Source organism: Blennius ocellaris (genome assembly GCF_963422515.1).
Source record: "Blennius ocellaris genome assembly, chromosome: 22".
In the NCBI taxonomy this organism is placed as follows: domain Eukaryota; kingdom Metazoa; phylum Chordata; class Actinopteri; order Blenniiformes; family Blenniidae; genus Blennius; species Blennius ocellaris.
This window is the reverse complement of record NC_137671.1, coordinates 13,606,420-13,619,471: the sequence shown is the minus strand read 5'-3', so window position 1 is coordinate 13,619,471 and position 13,052 is coordinate 13,606,420. Positions and strand designations below refer to the sequence as shown.

At 43.2% G+C, this 13,052-nt stretch overlaps 1 protein-coding gene across 4 annotated transcripts; it reads right to left on the bottom strand.

Annotated features, from left to right (window-relative positions):
- Positions 1-1,672: 1,672 nt before the first annotated feature.
- Positions 1,673-6,014, bottom strand: lum (lumican). 4 transcript variants are annotated; one of them, XM_080518190.1, is made up of 4 exons: positions 5,879-6,014; positions 5,462-5,590; positions 3,621-4,499; positions 2,928-3,068 (listed from the first exon to the last, which is right to left on the bottom strand). In XM_080518190.1, the coding sequence occupies exons 1-4, from the start codon at positions 5,911-5,913 to the stop codon at positions 3,062-3,064; spliced, it is 1,050 nt and encodes a 349-aa protein (XP_080374316.1). In that variant the 5' UTR covers positions 5,914-6,014; the 3' UTR covers positions 2,928-3,061. The 4 variants fall into 4 exon arrangements, with proteins under 4 accessions (XP_080374318.1, XP_080374319.1, XP_080374317.1 ...); XM_080518192.1 differs by lacking the exon at positions 5,879-6,014 and having other exon boundaries at positions 1,673-3,068; positions 5,462-5,596; XM_080518193.1 differs by lacking the exons at positions 5,462-5,590; positions 5,879-6,014 and adding an exon at positions 5,243-5,417 and having other exon boundaries at positions 1,673-3,068.
- Positions 6,015-13,052: the final 7,038 nt, after the last annotated feature.

Here is a 13,052-nt window from a genome sequence, read left to right as displayed (position 1 = left end):
TCGAAGATTCCTGGTTCACAAAACAATTAGTGTGTCAGTCACTCAACAGGTGCTCTGCGACTTAAATGACAATATAATTAATAATTAATAACAATTATAATGTCTGCAACTTTTGTTTTTCTTAATACACTGATGTCACATCACATTAAATATTTATTAACATAATTTTTCAAATTTCCCTCAGGATTAATAAAGTATCTATCTATCTATCTATCTATCTATCTATCTATCTATCTATCTATCTATCTATCTATCTATCTCTCTCTCTATCTATCTATCTATCTATCTATCTATCTATCTATCTATCTTCAATTCAGTTCAACTTTATTTGTATAGCACATGTCTCTATATATCTATATCTATCTGTCTCTATCCTTGCTTCTCTCCCTCCCTCCTCGTCATTCTGCTTCTCACTCTTCTTCATCTCCCTCCTCTCTCTCTCTTGAATCTCCACTCCTCCCTCTCCTGCCTCTTCTTCCTCTCTTCCTCTCTTGAATCTCCTTCTCTCTCGCCTGCATCTTCCTCCTGCAATGAAATGAAGTGATATTTTGGTGGTTTGCATTCAACAATTACATATTCCCTTCAAGAACAAGCCATATTACATAAATCCTAGCGGTTAAGTCAAGTCCTCCAGCGCTTTCTGGACATTCACTAACACTCTGGAAAAAAAAAAAAGAAAAAGAAAGAAGAAAAAAAAAAGCATGAACAGATAATGAGAAGCAGACATTCAGTGTCTGGAGTTGTTACGGTAAAGCAGACGCACAAATTGGTCGAATTAAGGGTTTATTATCAGTTTGCCGCGCCACATCGTGGGCCGTCAACTCAGCTTGTGTGTTACGTTCCTGTAAAACTACAAACATTACTGCTCAGCGTGATCGTGAAGTTATTGCTGAAGTGTGTGAAAACGACATGGATGAGGAACAGATATTATGTTCATCATCTCCTCACGTTGTTTTTAATTGAGTTGAAATGAATAAATTGAGCCTTCGACTGAGCAGCCTGGCCACATTCCTCACAAATCTGAATTCTCAAAGGTTTGTTTAAACGCGGCGGACAAAAAGAATGTGAGCTTTGATAATATAATAATAACATCTATTGGTTTTGGCTCCGACCGGCAGCCAAAACCAAACAAAAGACTTCAGCCATTGAGCCAGATTGGAGGCTTTTAGCTGTTTATTTTGAAGCCCCCTGGGGGGGGGGGGATCTTTACCGAAAGAAAAGAAAAATACTTCAGCCATTATCATGGGCTATTTGGTGGTTTCTGTCTGACAGAGATGGTGGGATCGAGTTACGCTGGAAAATATCTCCTTCTGGAGCTTTGTGGTATTGAACAAAACCCGGCAACCCCTGCATACCTCCAGGACCGCCAGGCGTCTTCTGCGGACGTGTACAGTAGTTCAGATGATGACACTTTGACGGGTCACAAGCTGCAGATGAAGACTGCCGTGCAAATTTAATTCTCTGTGCTTTCTCTCTTAAAATGCCTGAAAAACCCTTATTTCGAAATGGTATTTTTGCATGTAAAGTTCCTTATCAATTTACTGCTTCACTTTTCATCCATAAATCTTAAATATTATTTTTTTTTTTTTTCAACGTGTGTTTTCAGTCAGCAGACAGTAATCGTAGCGGGATTTTTTTTTTTAAAGAAAAAAAGGGGGGGATCTCATACAAATATGTTGGAACCATAGTTTATTCAAATTTGTTTTGTTTTCTCACAGCAAATCCAAGAAACAAGTCAAAGGCCTAAAAATTTTTTGAAAAGAAAAACAGGAATCCACCATAAAATGAGAAAACACATGGTAAAACCAACAAACAAACCAAAAAAAAATCTACTAACATACTGGAGATACACCAGAGGATCAGTAATGGTGCTCGGATGTAACGTGGAAGAGGAAAAATGTTTATGTCATGGTCGACAATGAAAAGCACCTTAGCTGCATGAAAGCTGTAGTTTATTATTCAAGAAGTGCACAACCGGGTGCGAGCAAGCCACGACGGCGTCGTATACAAATCGGTGCGAGTGCATGACAGCAGACGGCTACGATCTAACGCATAGAAACAACAGACTCGTGATTTCAAGAAAACGTTATTGTCACTTCAAGCGTCATAACAATGTCAGAGGTTTAAAAAAAAAAAAATGTTAATTGTCGCATTAAAGAGCGGAGATGTTCTTCTTTTTTTTTTTTCCCCCTTCTTCGTTTATTCAAAGGTATCAGCCACTGAGGCCACGCCCACTTTGACAATGCCAGAAAGCAAGTTGGACAACGTTTCCCCTACAAAACCTACAGTTCTGAAGGTACGACTGCTTTGTTCCATCTGGTAGTAATTTCTTCACATGACGCGGCGAAATGTGAGAATGGAGTCTTTACTTGCTGGTCCTTTGCACAGCAATGGATAGAATTGCCCCCTTGATATATATATATATATATATATATATATATATATATATATATATATATATATATATATATATATATACACATTACACATGCAAGGCTGCAGGACGTACAGGATGGACACAAAATGGACAACAAAAAAACAAAAACAACAGGAATACGACTTTGGAGGACTTTAGCGAATGCCGCCTCCACTGTGTCTGTACTCGGTGTGTTTCAAAGACAATAGTAGGAATGTGTAAAGTGTGTGTCTTCAGGAAAATTTGGCATTTTTAACATACACCTTTTGTAGATTCATACTTTTTAATATTGGGAGGGCTTGTCTTACGGATGATAAGCTTCATAAATCTAATGCACAATCTGCAAAATATGCCTGGATACGTGAACATTTTAACCGATCGATATAAAAGACATTGTTCAACACTACAAAATGTACGACATGAAGACATTTGGATCCGGGAGGCTTCGCGCTGGGCCAATGGGGGGGGTGAAGGGTCACAGGTTGGGAGGCGGCCCTTTACTCGAACATGATGTCTGAGGCCTGGCGCAGGCAGTTGGAGGACTCGGGGGGCATGCTGCGCTGCGTGATGTTGTTGGCGTCCAGACGCAGGTGCTTCACGTGCGAGTAGTTCACGGGTCCCACGTACTTGCAGAAGCTGGCCAGGTCAAACTCTACAATTTAAAACAACAAAAAACAACAGAAGGTTGGTAAACACTCAAATAGTCACCACTAGTGGCGCTATAGAGCAATATTTGGTGAGGTAGTGGTTCGGTTATTATTTAAATCAGCTGGAGAAGATGATGGAATGCGGTAAAGAATCTGAAACTTTCTAAATCCTCGTGACCTCTCTTATATTTGACATAAATTCATTTCTAATGACTCAATGGACCGAAAGCCGACAAACTACTTGATGTGAACCAGAAAGAAAAACTTTAGTAGGAGGTGTAGCTTCGGAATTAAACAGTTTTTCGTCTCATTTATTCAATTTCGTCGTATTTGAAGCGTTACTTGACTCTGGTTCTCTCTAAAACAGTCGATCTTTTACGTTTTGAGCTGCACAAACTTCCTTCTTTAATGAAAGCAACCAAGACTTTTCCTTTCCGTCACCTCAGTGACGGGAAAGACGATCGTACTTCCATGCTAACATGAATTAAAAGAGACATCGACTGAGACAAACTTCGAGGCGAGAGTCGTAGATGCTGAAAAGCGAAGTTGCCACCCACTGTTGATCTCGTTGGCCTGAAGGTAGAGCTGCTCCAGCTCCTCGTTGATCTCGGGGATGGACTGCAGCTTGTTGAAGGACAGGTCCAGCTCCAGCAGGGACGACACGTTGAACACCCCAGCGGGGATCCCCGAGTCCACCAGCTTGTTGTGGGAGATCCTCAGATACTTGAGGGCCGGCAGCTTGCTCAGGTATCCCGCCGCCACGCCGTCGATGTCGTTGTAGTCCGCGTAGAGGATCTCCACCGAGCTGGGCACGCCGGCCGGCAGCTTCTTCAGCTTGTTGTGGCTCACGTCCAGGGACAGCAGCTTCTTCGGCCCCTTGAAAGCCCCGCTGACGGCGTCGGACGTCAGCTCGTTGTGCTGGACGTTGACGGAGGTCAGGTTCTCCTTGTCGGACAAGAGTCCGGAGGGAAACTTGGACAGCTTGTTGTACGTGATCTTCAGCTCCTCCAGCGCCTTGGAGGGGGGGATGATGGGCTCCGTCAGGTTGTTGTGGCTGAAGAACAGCTTCTCCAGGGCGCCGAGCTTGTCGATGGTGCCCTTCGCCACCTTGCCGTTGGTGATCTGGTTGTTGTCGAGCACCAGCCAGCGGAGCGTGTCGGTGACGTTGTCGAACACCCCCGCCTTGATCTCGTCGATCTGGTTGTTCTGGAGGTACAGGTACTTGATGCCCGTCGGCACCATGGGGACAAACTTCAGCTTGCGGCTGTCGCAGTACATGGCGCTGGGGAAGCTGATGGGGCAATAGCACTCGCGGTCGCAGTTGGACCCCGACGGTCCCAGCATGGAGGAGGGTTGGTCTTCGTAGTCGTAGTACTGGCACAGGGCCAGGCTGACCATGACAGCCAAGAGGGGCACACGGAGAGGAAACATGGCTTCTGCAGATCAGACAGACAAAGAAAATAACTTTCACAAAACTCATAAGCCTCAAAAAGACAAAAAAAATAAAAAATCCTTGGACATCTGGAGATACTATTTGCACTTTAACAGTTTTAATTTATGTTTAAATCGGTCACACTTGGAGCAATCAATCATTCAAATGGGGGAAAATATCAGAAGTATCCACACGCCTGAAGTGATAGTGAAAACAGATGTCACACTCCCCCCCCCCCCCCCCCCCCCCCAACACATACAGTGACCTACTGCCACACCCACCCCATAACGCATTATGCAATCGGTCAAAAGTTCATGTCAAAACAGCTGGCGACCAGAAAGTGATCGGCAGATTTTCTCAGCTATTTACATTCAATCCCATCAAAGTAGCTGCGGTTCAATAATACAACAGCACAGAAAAACAAACAAACAAACCAAAAAAAATACAGACAATAGGAGCAATTAAAATGCTGAAGTTCCAATCTTTAAACGCACGTCTTTAGTGGTGAAGCATTAAATTCCTTTGCAAGTTCTGGCTCAAGTTAAAGATCATGGCTTTGCAAATCAAAAGTTCACAGACAATACAAAACAAAACAATAACAATAATAATAATAAAGACTGATTCATTCCAGACCCATGAAATATGCAGACAGGCTTTGGCTCCTCGAGTAACTTTGATTATTTTTTACCAAAAATCTGTGAAACACTCAAAAAAAACCCAAAAAACGTGCTGTGGATCCAAACAAACCCGTAAAAGCTCACTGCTGACACACTCAGCTGACAGTCTCTCTCTTTTTTTTCTTTTTTTGTTTTTGTTTCACGCTCTAGTCTCCCTGCAGCATCAGTCCATGCACGCGAATCCGGCACTGACAGGCGGTAATCTCGGCAACCGGAAAAAGCAGAAAAATAAAAGAGGGGATTGTCAGACAGGAAATCACATCTCCGTGCCTCCAAATCCCGAGCTTACCTGTGCTTCTCTGCCTTGGTGTGTGTGTATGTGTGTGTGTGTGTGTGTGTGTATGTATGTGTGGGTGTGTGTGTGGGGTTTGGAGGGCCAGTAGGTAAGAAGAGTGTGGCGTTCAAAAGCTGGAGGTCTCTGGAGAAAAACACAGGGAAAGAAAGAGAGAGGGGGAGGAGAGAGAGAGGAGGATGGAGAGACAGACAAGGGGGGAAAGGGGAGGAGAGGAGAGGAGAGGGGGGGGGGTCAGCCTGGAGGCTTCTTTAACAAACTTGACTCTGGGTGAATAAAGTAGGAAATGTCATGACATATGCTGGTATTTAGGAGACGGCATGTAGTATTTAATACAGAAACAACAGGTGCAACAGAAACATTCAATACTGTATTAACAAAAAAAAAAAACACGTTTTTGTTGATCGTCCTCACCTTTTCCAAACTCTTCTTCTGTATCTTTCAAACATTCATATTGTTAGTGTTTGCAAGGAAGAAAAAAAGAACTCTGGATTTAAATGGGTGGGGAAAAAAAAAAGATTTTAAGAGTTGGAGAATCTATGGATGGAAAAAATGTGAACACCAGTTGTGAGGAAGAATAAATTCTGCTGCACCTCTTGAGCTGTGAATCAGGCTTCTGGAAAATCTGACAAACCCCCCCCCCCCCCCCCCCTCCAAAAAAAAAAAAAAAAGCAGTCTGAGCAGACTTGTATAACACTTGACACAAACATTTCTTCTGTGTTTTTGACTATAAAAATACAGAGAGCTGCAGGTTTAAAGCAGATCCAATCGATCCCATATGTCGGCGCTGTAAATTATGATGCTTTTCAGACATTCTTCTTCCCCACACACTCGACTATATTCCTATGAACACAAGCCTCCTCCCAGAAGGAGCCCTAACGTGCCCCTTATTCATCTAATCGGTGCAACTGAAGGAGGGCTGCGAGTGGAACACAAAGAAAAAGCAGTGCAGGGGCCATGATGGACCCTCTTGTCCCGCCTGGAAAATTCTCATGAAGTCCAAAACGACTTTTCTGATTTGGTTTCTACTTCACCGGTTTCTACAATCGTGTTACAACTTTTTGTTTACCGAGTTTCACTTCGCCTGAGTTTCTGCAGAGGTTGAGATTTGGGCGGGATTTTATTGCGGCAGGTGGGCTTGACATTGTGTTTTGGGCTGAAAACGATGATTGGGATCTGGCAACCCAGTAGAATATACGTTCAACGTTTGAACCGGGATCTCGTCCAGAAGAATATCGAGGCTCCTGAAGACGTACTGTGTGTTTAAATATGTCACTTAGTTCGGCCGTATTGTCAGCTCACACTCTGCAGTGGTTATTTTCCCCGTGTGATGTCACGAGGGGAAAAAAATCTCTTCAAACACAGGCTATAAGAACACATTATCCAACAATTATAAAGTGAATTTGGCACAACATGGAGCCTTTAAACAATTAGATCTTTGACAAGCATGATGCTATACATTTGATATTTGGAAAACCTCCAGTGGATGAAAAGAGACTCTCTAAGCATTCTTGATATTTTGCAGAGTGAAACTTGAAGTGATCCAAGAAAAAAGAAAAAAGTTAAAAAATGTATGAACTCTTCATGTCGAACCACCAGAAATCAAACAAAGGGCAGTGCGGTGTGAGAATGTGAGGAAGGGAACAAACTGTCAGTCCAACAAACAAAGCGTCTGAAAACCTTCTTTCCCTTCTTCACTGGGATCTCTGACTTACTTTGCAAGGACTTAAAAGTCAGTATTCATGGTTATCCATGGTAACCAACCTTCTCTCCCTTTTGAAGAACGTGCATTTGTGGGATGAACAGCATGTTGCCAGGTCCGCTCTAGCTGAAAACAGCCAAAATAAAGAACGTGGTCCAGCTCAGCTGTGGGAGAATGAGACTGTTTTATAGTCGTTCTGCAAGCTGCTGATCTTTCCACTGATTTGTTAAATTACCAATTTTAGCATTTTATCTTCAGACCTAAATCACCCAAGCCGAGGACAGCAAACAAAGATTCACGGTTTGAAGATCTGGCAACGCGCTCATTCCACAAACGTGGCACAATTTAAAGAGGAATATAGAATGCAGAAAATATCTATCAGTCATCTATTGATGGGATGAAGGCAACTGAAGAATAGTTTATTTGCCAAAAAAACAAAGATAGCAACAAAGCAAGAAGACCCAAGCCTGAATTCTATTCTCCTACATTTCCATCTGTCCAGGGTGAAATTATCTGGGATAAAGGTGAAAGCTGTGGCAGGTCCGTTACAATAAACGAGGAACACATGGTGTCATTTATCCCAAACGCAGCGCAGGTGGCTGCTGAAGGTTCCTTTAAAAGGCCTCTTCTCTTTTCAGCAGGTTGTACCACCCCCCACCCCGAAACCCCCGGCGGACCGCAGCTCACTTCGGCGGGCCCCACAATACGGCGTTTTCACGGCACACGTTTTGACCCCATCAAAGCAGGAAACCCACAGTTGGAAGTCTGAATATTGTCGATGGCTCGACTCCAAAACTTGTAGGACACCAAAATCTGGCTCATCGAAACACATCGAGGCTTTAAGTCGTTAAGTTATTGTTTTAATTCGATTTAACGGTTAAAATCTCCATTTAAAACGACATAATGCAGCCGACAAATTACACCTCCACTCACTGTGCAGGAGAGGCCCTGAAATTCTTAAAAAAAAAACCCATAGAATTTGATCTTTGAAGGTCTTTCTATTTGGAGCTTTTTTCTAATTATTTTAAAAGTTTTTTGGTCATGAAGAAACTCGCGACGGAATCAGAGTTGATTTTATGGGCTGAACTGGTGACATAGAGCCATAAAAACCTTTAAATTAAAAAATCTTAATTTACATGAACCCGCATGGTTCAGAGCTGCCATGAGCATGCCAAACCTGTAGGGGGCAGTGTGACGAGAAGCAACGCTTTGCCAATCGGGAGTCCTGGAAAATACACGTCAGTTTGTTTGGACCGATAAAGAAGCGAAGAGAACAAAAGGAAATCGTGAAAACAACCACTGCTTTCACAGGATCCATGATCTGAGAGTTTTTCTAAACCTCCACAGTTTCAGCAAACTGCACGTTATAATACATACTATTACAGCTGATGCTGTCTTTCTCTTTCCTACGCGACTGAATTCATTTTGAAACACGAGGTCCAGTGACCGGGAAACGTCTCTTGGACCTTTTTCTACCATGTTGAATCCCCTTCCTGTCATTCCTCGGTGGGATTTGCGGGGTTGTCAACATAATACGACACAGATTTTATTGTTTATTTTGGCTCTGCCCGAACTCAGTAAGGCCCTTCACAACGTCCCACGACTGTGAATACAAAATAATGTTTCTGCTTTCAGGCAAAAATGTAGTTAGTTTTGTGTTTTGTTTTGTTTTTGTTAGTCTATTATACCCTGATTAATGCCTTTATGCATTTTTAAACACAATAATAGTTCTACGTGTGTATTTAAAAGAGAAATGAGGGGATTGTGCACTTTTAAAAAACCAAACAAATAATTAGAAACAGTTGAGACGTGAGTGACGTTTGTGCCACTTCATCAGAAAGCAGCTCACAATATTTATTCCGTGGAGGTTGCTGTGTTGTTACCTCTCTTACCATCACTACTTTGTGTAAAACAGACTCTCTTTAACTGTTCCAGACTGCTTTTTTTCCCCCTCCGTCGTTCAGTGGCAGCAGAAAAACAGACATTTTGTCATCTTGCTTAGTCACTGACTTTTTTTAAAATGTATTTTCTTCAACGTGTTGATGTCTGCTTCTGCTCTCATAACCTTTCCATTGGACCAGATGGCAGACGGCGCTGGCTCGCTGCGCTCTTTTCCTAATACTCCGTTTGTCCTTAACTGTAACTAACATAATCCCCCCAAAGTAACAATGCCAAGTCATGAATTCCACACAAACAAACACTGGTGAATAATTATAACAGCGTTTCGCTGACGCTTTCAGTTTGAGTGATGACCGACATGCATTTTTCAACAAATGGACTATTTTACACTTACATTAGAGTGCAGCATTTAAAAATCTGTGGCATTTTTAAGTATTATTCAAATGAGGGGGGGGGGGGGGGGGGCTTCAGTCACAATGACACAGAAATCCTTTAATTAAAACGATATTTATGGCGTTTTGCCGAGGAATTCGCAAGAAAACCACACATTTGTGGAAAAGAAGAAATAAAAAAGTCAAGCTCAAGAAATCCAGTTGACATACAAGGATGTAGTTAGTCTGCCGGGACACGTGAGGGCGCTGTTCCTTGTTTGTGTGATGAAACCACAGACGTGTGCAGAGAACAAGACGCTCCACTCGTGAACAGAATGGAAAGAACCTGACGTTCGTGTGGACTGACGACGCATGGGACGCTATAAGGGGTGAGTCTCAGCTATAAAACCACTGATATGGAGGATAAAACAGGAGTATGGACCGAGTCAAACCGCTACGAATCCGCCATGTTTGTTTACAGACGCATATGGAAGGAACTATTTGCAGCGGGGAGGTGCGCATGCGCAGTAACAGCACGCAGACTTGTACACGTCAAGCACCCTCAGGTTTTATTCCAGTTTTATTTTGATGATTTGTTTCTCTCAAGGGAGTTGTGTTCTGTTCTTTTACTGGAGGTTTTACACCTCTTTAATGATAAAGAGTGTTTGTTTGCTTCTACTTTGGCTTTTCGGTGCATCTGTCTATAAATCCTGGCTCATTTCTGTTAAAAAACAACAACCAAAATTTCATAAAACTGTAGTAAGTTATAGAGTAACATTACAAATGCAATGATATGACTTTAAATCCAATTCTGTCAGATTAAGACGCTCCACAAAATTACTTTCAATCGCTCTAAGAGTTTTGAAAACCCCCCCCCCCAAAAAACAGCGTAGATTTTGCAGAAAAGCAGAAAAGTTGTAATTCATCAAGATGGATGTGCCACTTTCCTCCTTTTCTCACCAGGAATTATTCACTGAGACTAACGACCGGAGCGTTCCTGTTCTCATTTCCTTGTAGCCGAGCCAAAACACACTCCTATTTTTCCTCTTCCGACAATTTGACAAAAAACGATCTCGATATTAGAGGCGCACTTTAAAATTCCCCGAGTCGACGTTTCCGAATCATACTTTTTTATGACAGTAAATTTCAGCTTGTTCCTTGCAAACGGTGAGTAACGTGCTCCACCTCCAAGCTGCAACTCTCCCGGAAAGTTTGTATATTTGATTGTTGTGTAGTGTTCAACTGTGGACCTGGCGTCGCGCGGCCCTCCTTTCTTTTCACCGTCACTTCCCTCGCAAGCGTCTTTATCGACTTTTATCATCCGACTGGTGACCTTTGTGTGATCCGAAATTCTGAAATCGCGCAACGTGCACGTTAAACGAGAGATTCGAACAAGCGTATTAGCGAACGGGGATATTTTTAGGACGCCTTGGCAGCAGACACACAAGAAAGCCTCTAATAAAAATGTCAGACGGCGCCCAGACACCACCTTCTGTTCCGACCATGTGGCCGCGCCGTAAGCATGCGGCGCTTAACGCAACAGAGGGACTCATCCCCCCCCCCGGCCAGTCGCTCACCTCGTGTCTTATGGGCTCACATGGACTGCAATGAGTGCTCCTGCAAGATAAACCTGCGAGGGTGGGGGGGGGGGGGGGGGGGGGGGTGGAGCGGCATTGTGGGAAAGCCCTGTGCAGAAATCAGCCGCTTGTATATGAAAATTTGACTGATTAAAAGTGCTTTTAAATGCATTTAGAGCTGATTGCGAGTGTTTACGTGCAAAGAACATTTGATTCATGTGGTTTGCATTTGCAGAATGAAGGGGAGAAGAAAAAAAAATCTGCTTTTGCAGCATCTTGCTGAAAGATCTCAGGTTACACTGGTTTGCATATGCAAGACAGATATAGACTCAAGTGTGTGTGTGTGTGTGTGCAAATGCAATCTGAAATAAGCAGATGCACACACACACGCACCGACTCCTTCCGCACACGTAAATGCACACAAAAGCTGGCGACGAGCCCAGAGCAACACGTCCAAAGTGCTTTTGCTGTGGGAGACAGACGCCTGTTGAGGAGATCAGGTTGCACCGTCCCGTTGCGTTGCGTTGCACGCAGTACCGCCCACCGCCACGCGGGGGCAACAGATCGAAGTGCATTCACGCTGCAGGGCTGAACTCCCGCGGAGCTGCTGGGATGAGAGCCAGAGGCTCCAAACACTGATGCTTTTCACTCTGTCCTGCTCCAAAGTAAATAAGTGTGTGTGTGTGTGTGCGCGCTACATATTCAGTCATGTATTAATACTTTTTTTTCTAACACCTTTTTTTAATGTGTGTGTTTTCTGCTTGCTTTATTTGTAAACTTGATGCCTCATGAAGTTGTCTTTCACATGAATTATTTAAATTAAACGTCATATTGGAATAGATTTTAAGGTTTGTCTAGATTCATGCTTTGCATTAGTGTAGTATTTGCACTCGTATGAAGTTTGCATGTTCCATCTGTGCACCCCCCCCAGGTACTCTGATTTCTTCCTGCACGCTGTGGAGAACTGGCAAACCCGTCATGCCTTTGCACTTTAGCCAGCTGAAGTCACTTCCAGCCTCCGGCTCTAAAGAAAACGCCCGAACTGATGGAGTTTGAACTGGATAGAAACTAAAATAAAAGAAGAAAATGGTGGTACTATATGTATATAAACTGTCTCATTAGGCCAACAAAAGTAAATATATGATAATAGTCTGAGTTTTAGTTAGATATCTTGTACATTAGATCGAATCACGCCCTATAATATAAAATAATAGACAAAAATAGCTCAATTTCTTTCCTTAAACTTCAATAGTCACATTTAAGTTACTAAAACGGCAAGAGAGCTGTAAATCTCTGGTGGCTCACGGTCCAGAAATGGTCCATATGCAAACATTTCTTCTTACCTCAGGCCGCAAAAACCCATCAATGTGAATCACGAGCTGCTTTGGCAGCAGCACCTGAATGACTCTACCGTCGGTTTGGAATAAAGCTTTAGTTCTCGACCGTCATTTAGCACGATGAATTGTTCTGACTACCAAGAGATCCACAGCAGTTTGGTGCTATCAGACCTGCCGGCAGTGCGTCGGTGCGATTCCCTCGGGGGAGCTCCAGTTTCCCTTCCGCAAAAACCGACGACACGGCGGAGCGGCGACTCCGAGCTGAATGCGTTGTCTGTGTGTTTGTATGTATATAGATGCATGCAGGTCCTGTGAAGACGCACGAGGGTGCAGACGTCGCTTCACGGCAGGACGGAAGGACAGCGTTCAGAACAAATTGTTCCTTGAAAGATCTTTTGAAGGTCCATTTACCTTCGTGCTTTGGTGACTTTTTAAGCGGAGCAGCGTCAAACATTCTCATTTAATAAACCTTCTTCCGGGCCTTTGGTCATAAGGTGGTTCTCCCCCCTAAGGTGGCTCCAAAACCATTCAGTGATTCTAGATAAGTTCAAAGGTTTTGGCCCTTTGAAGTAATTCAAAGCAAGGTACGGCAGCATAGATGCCATTTATATAGAAGCAAATCGCTCCGGAAGTGTGTGGCTCTGAAAAGTTCCACTGTCTTCTTAAGTAGAATCCAGATACTCTTTGAACCATTTTGTTCTT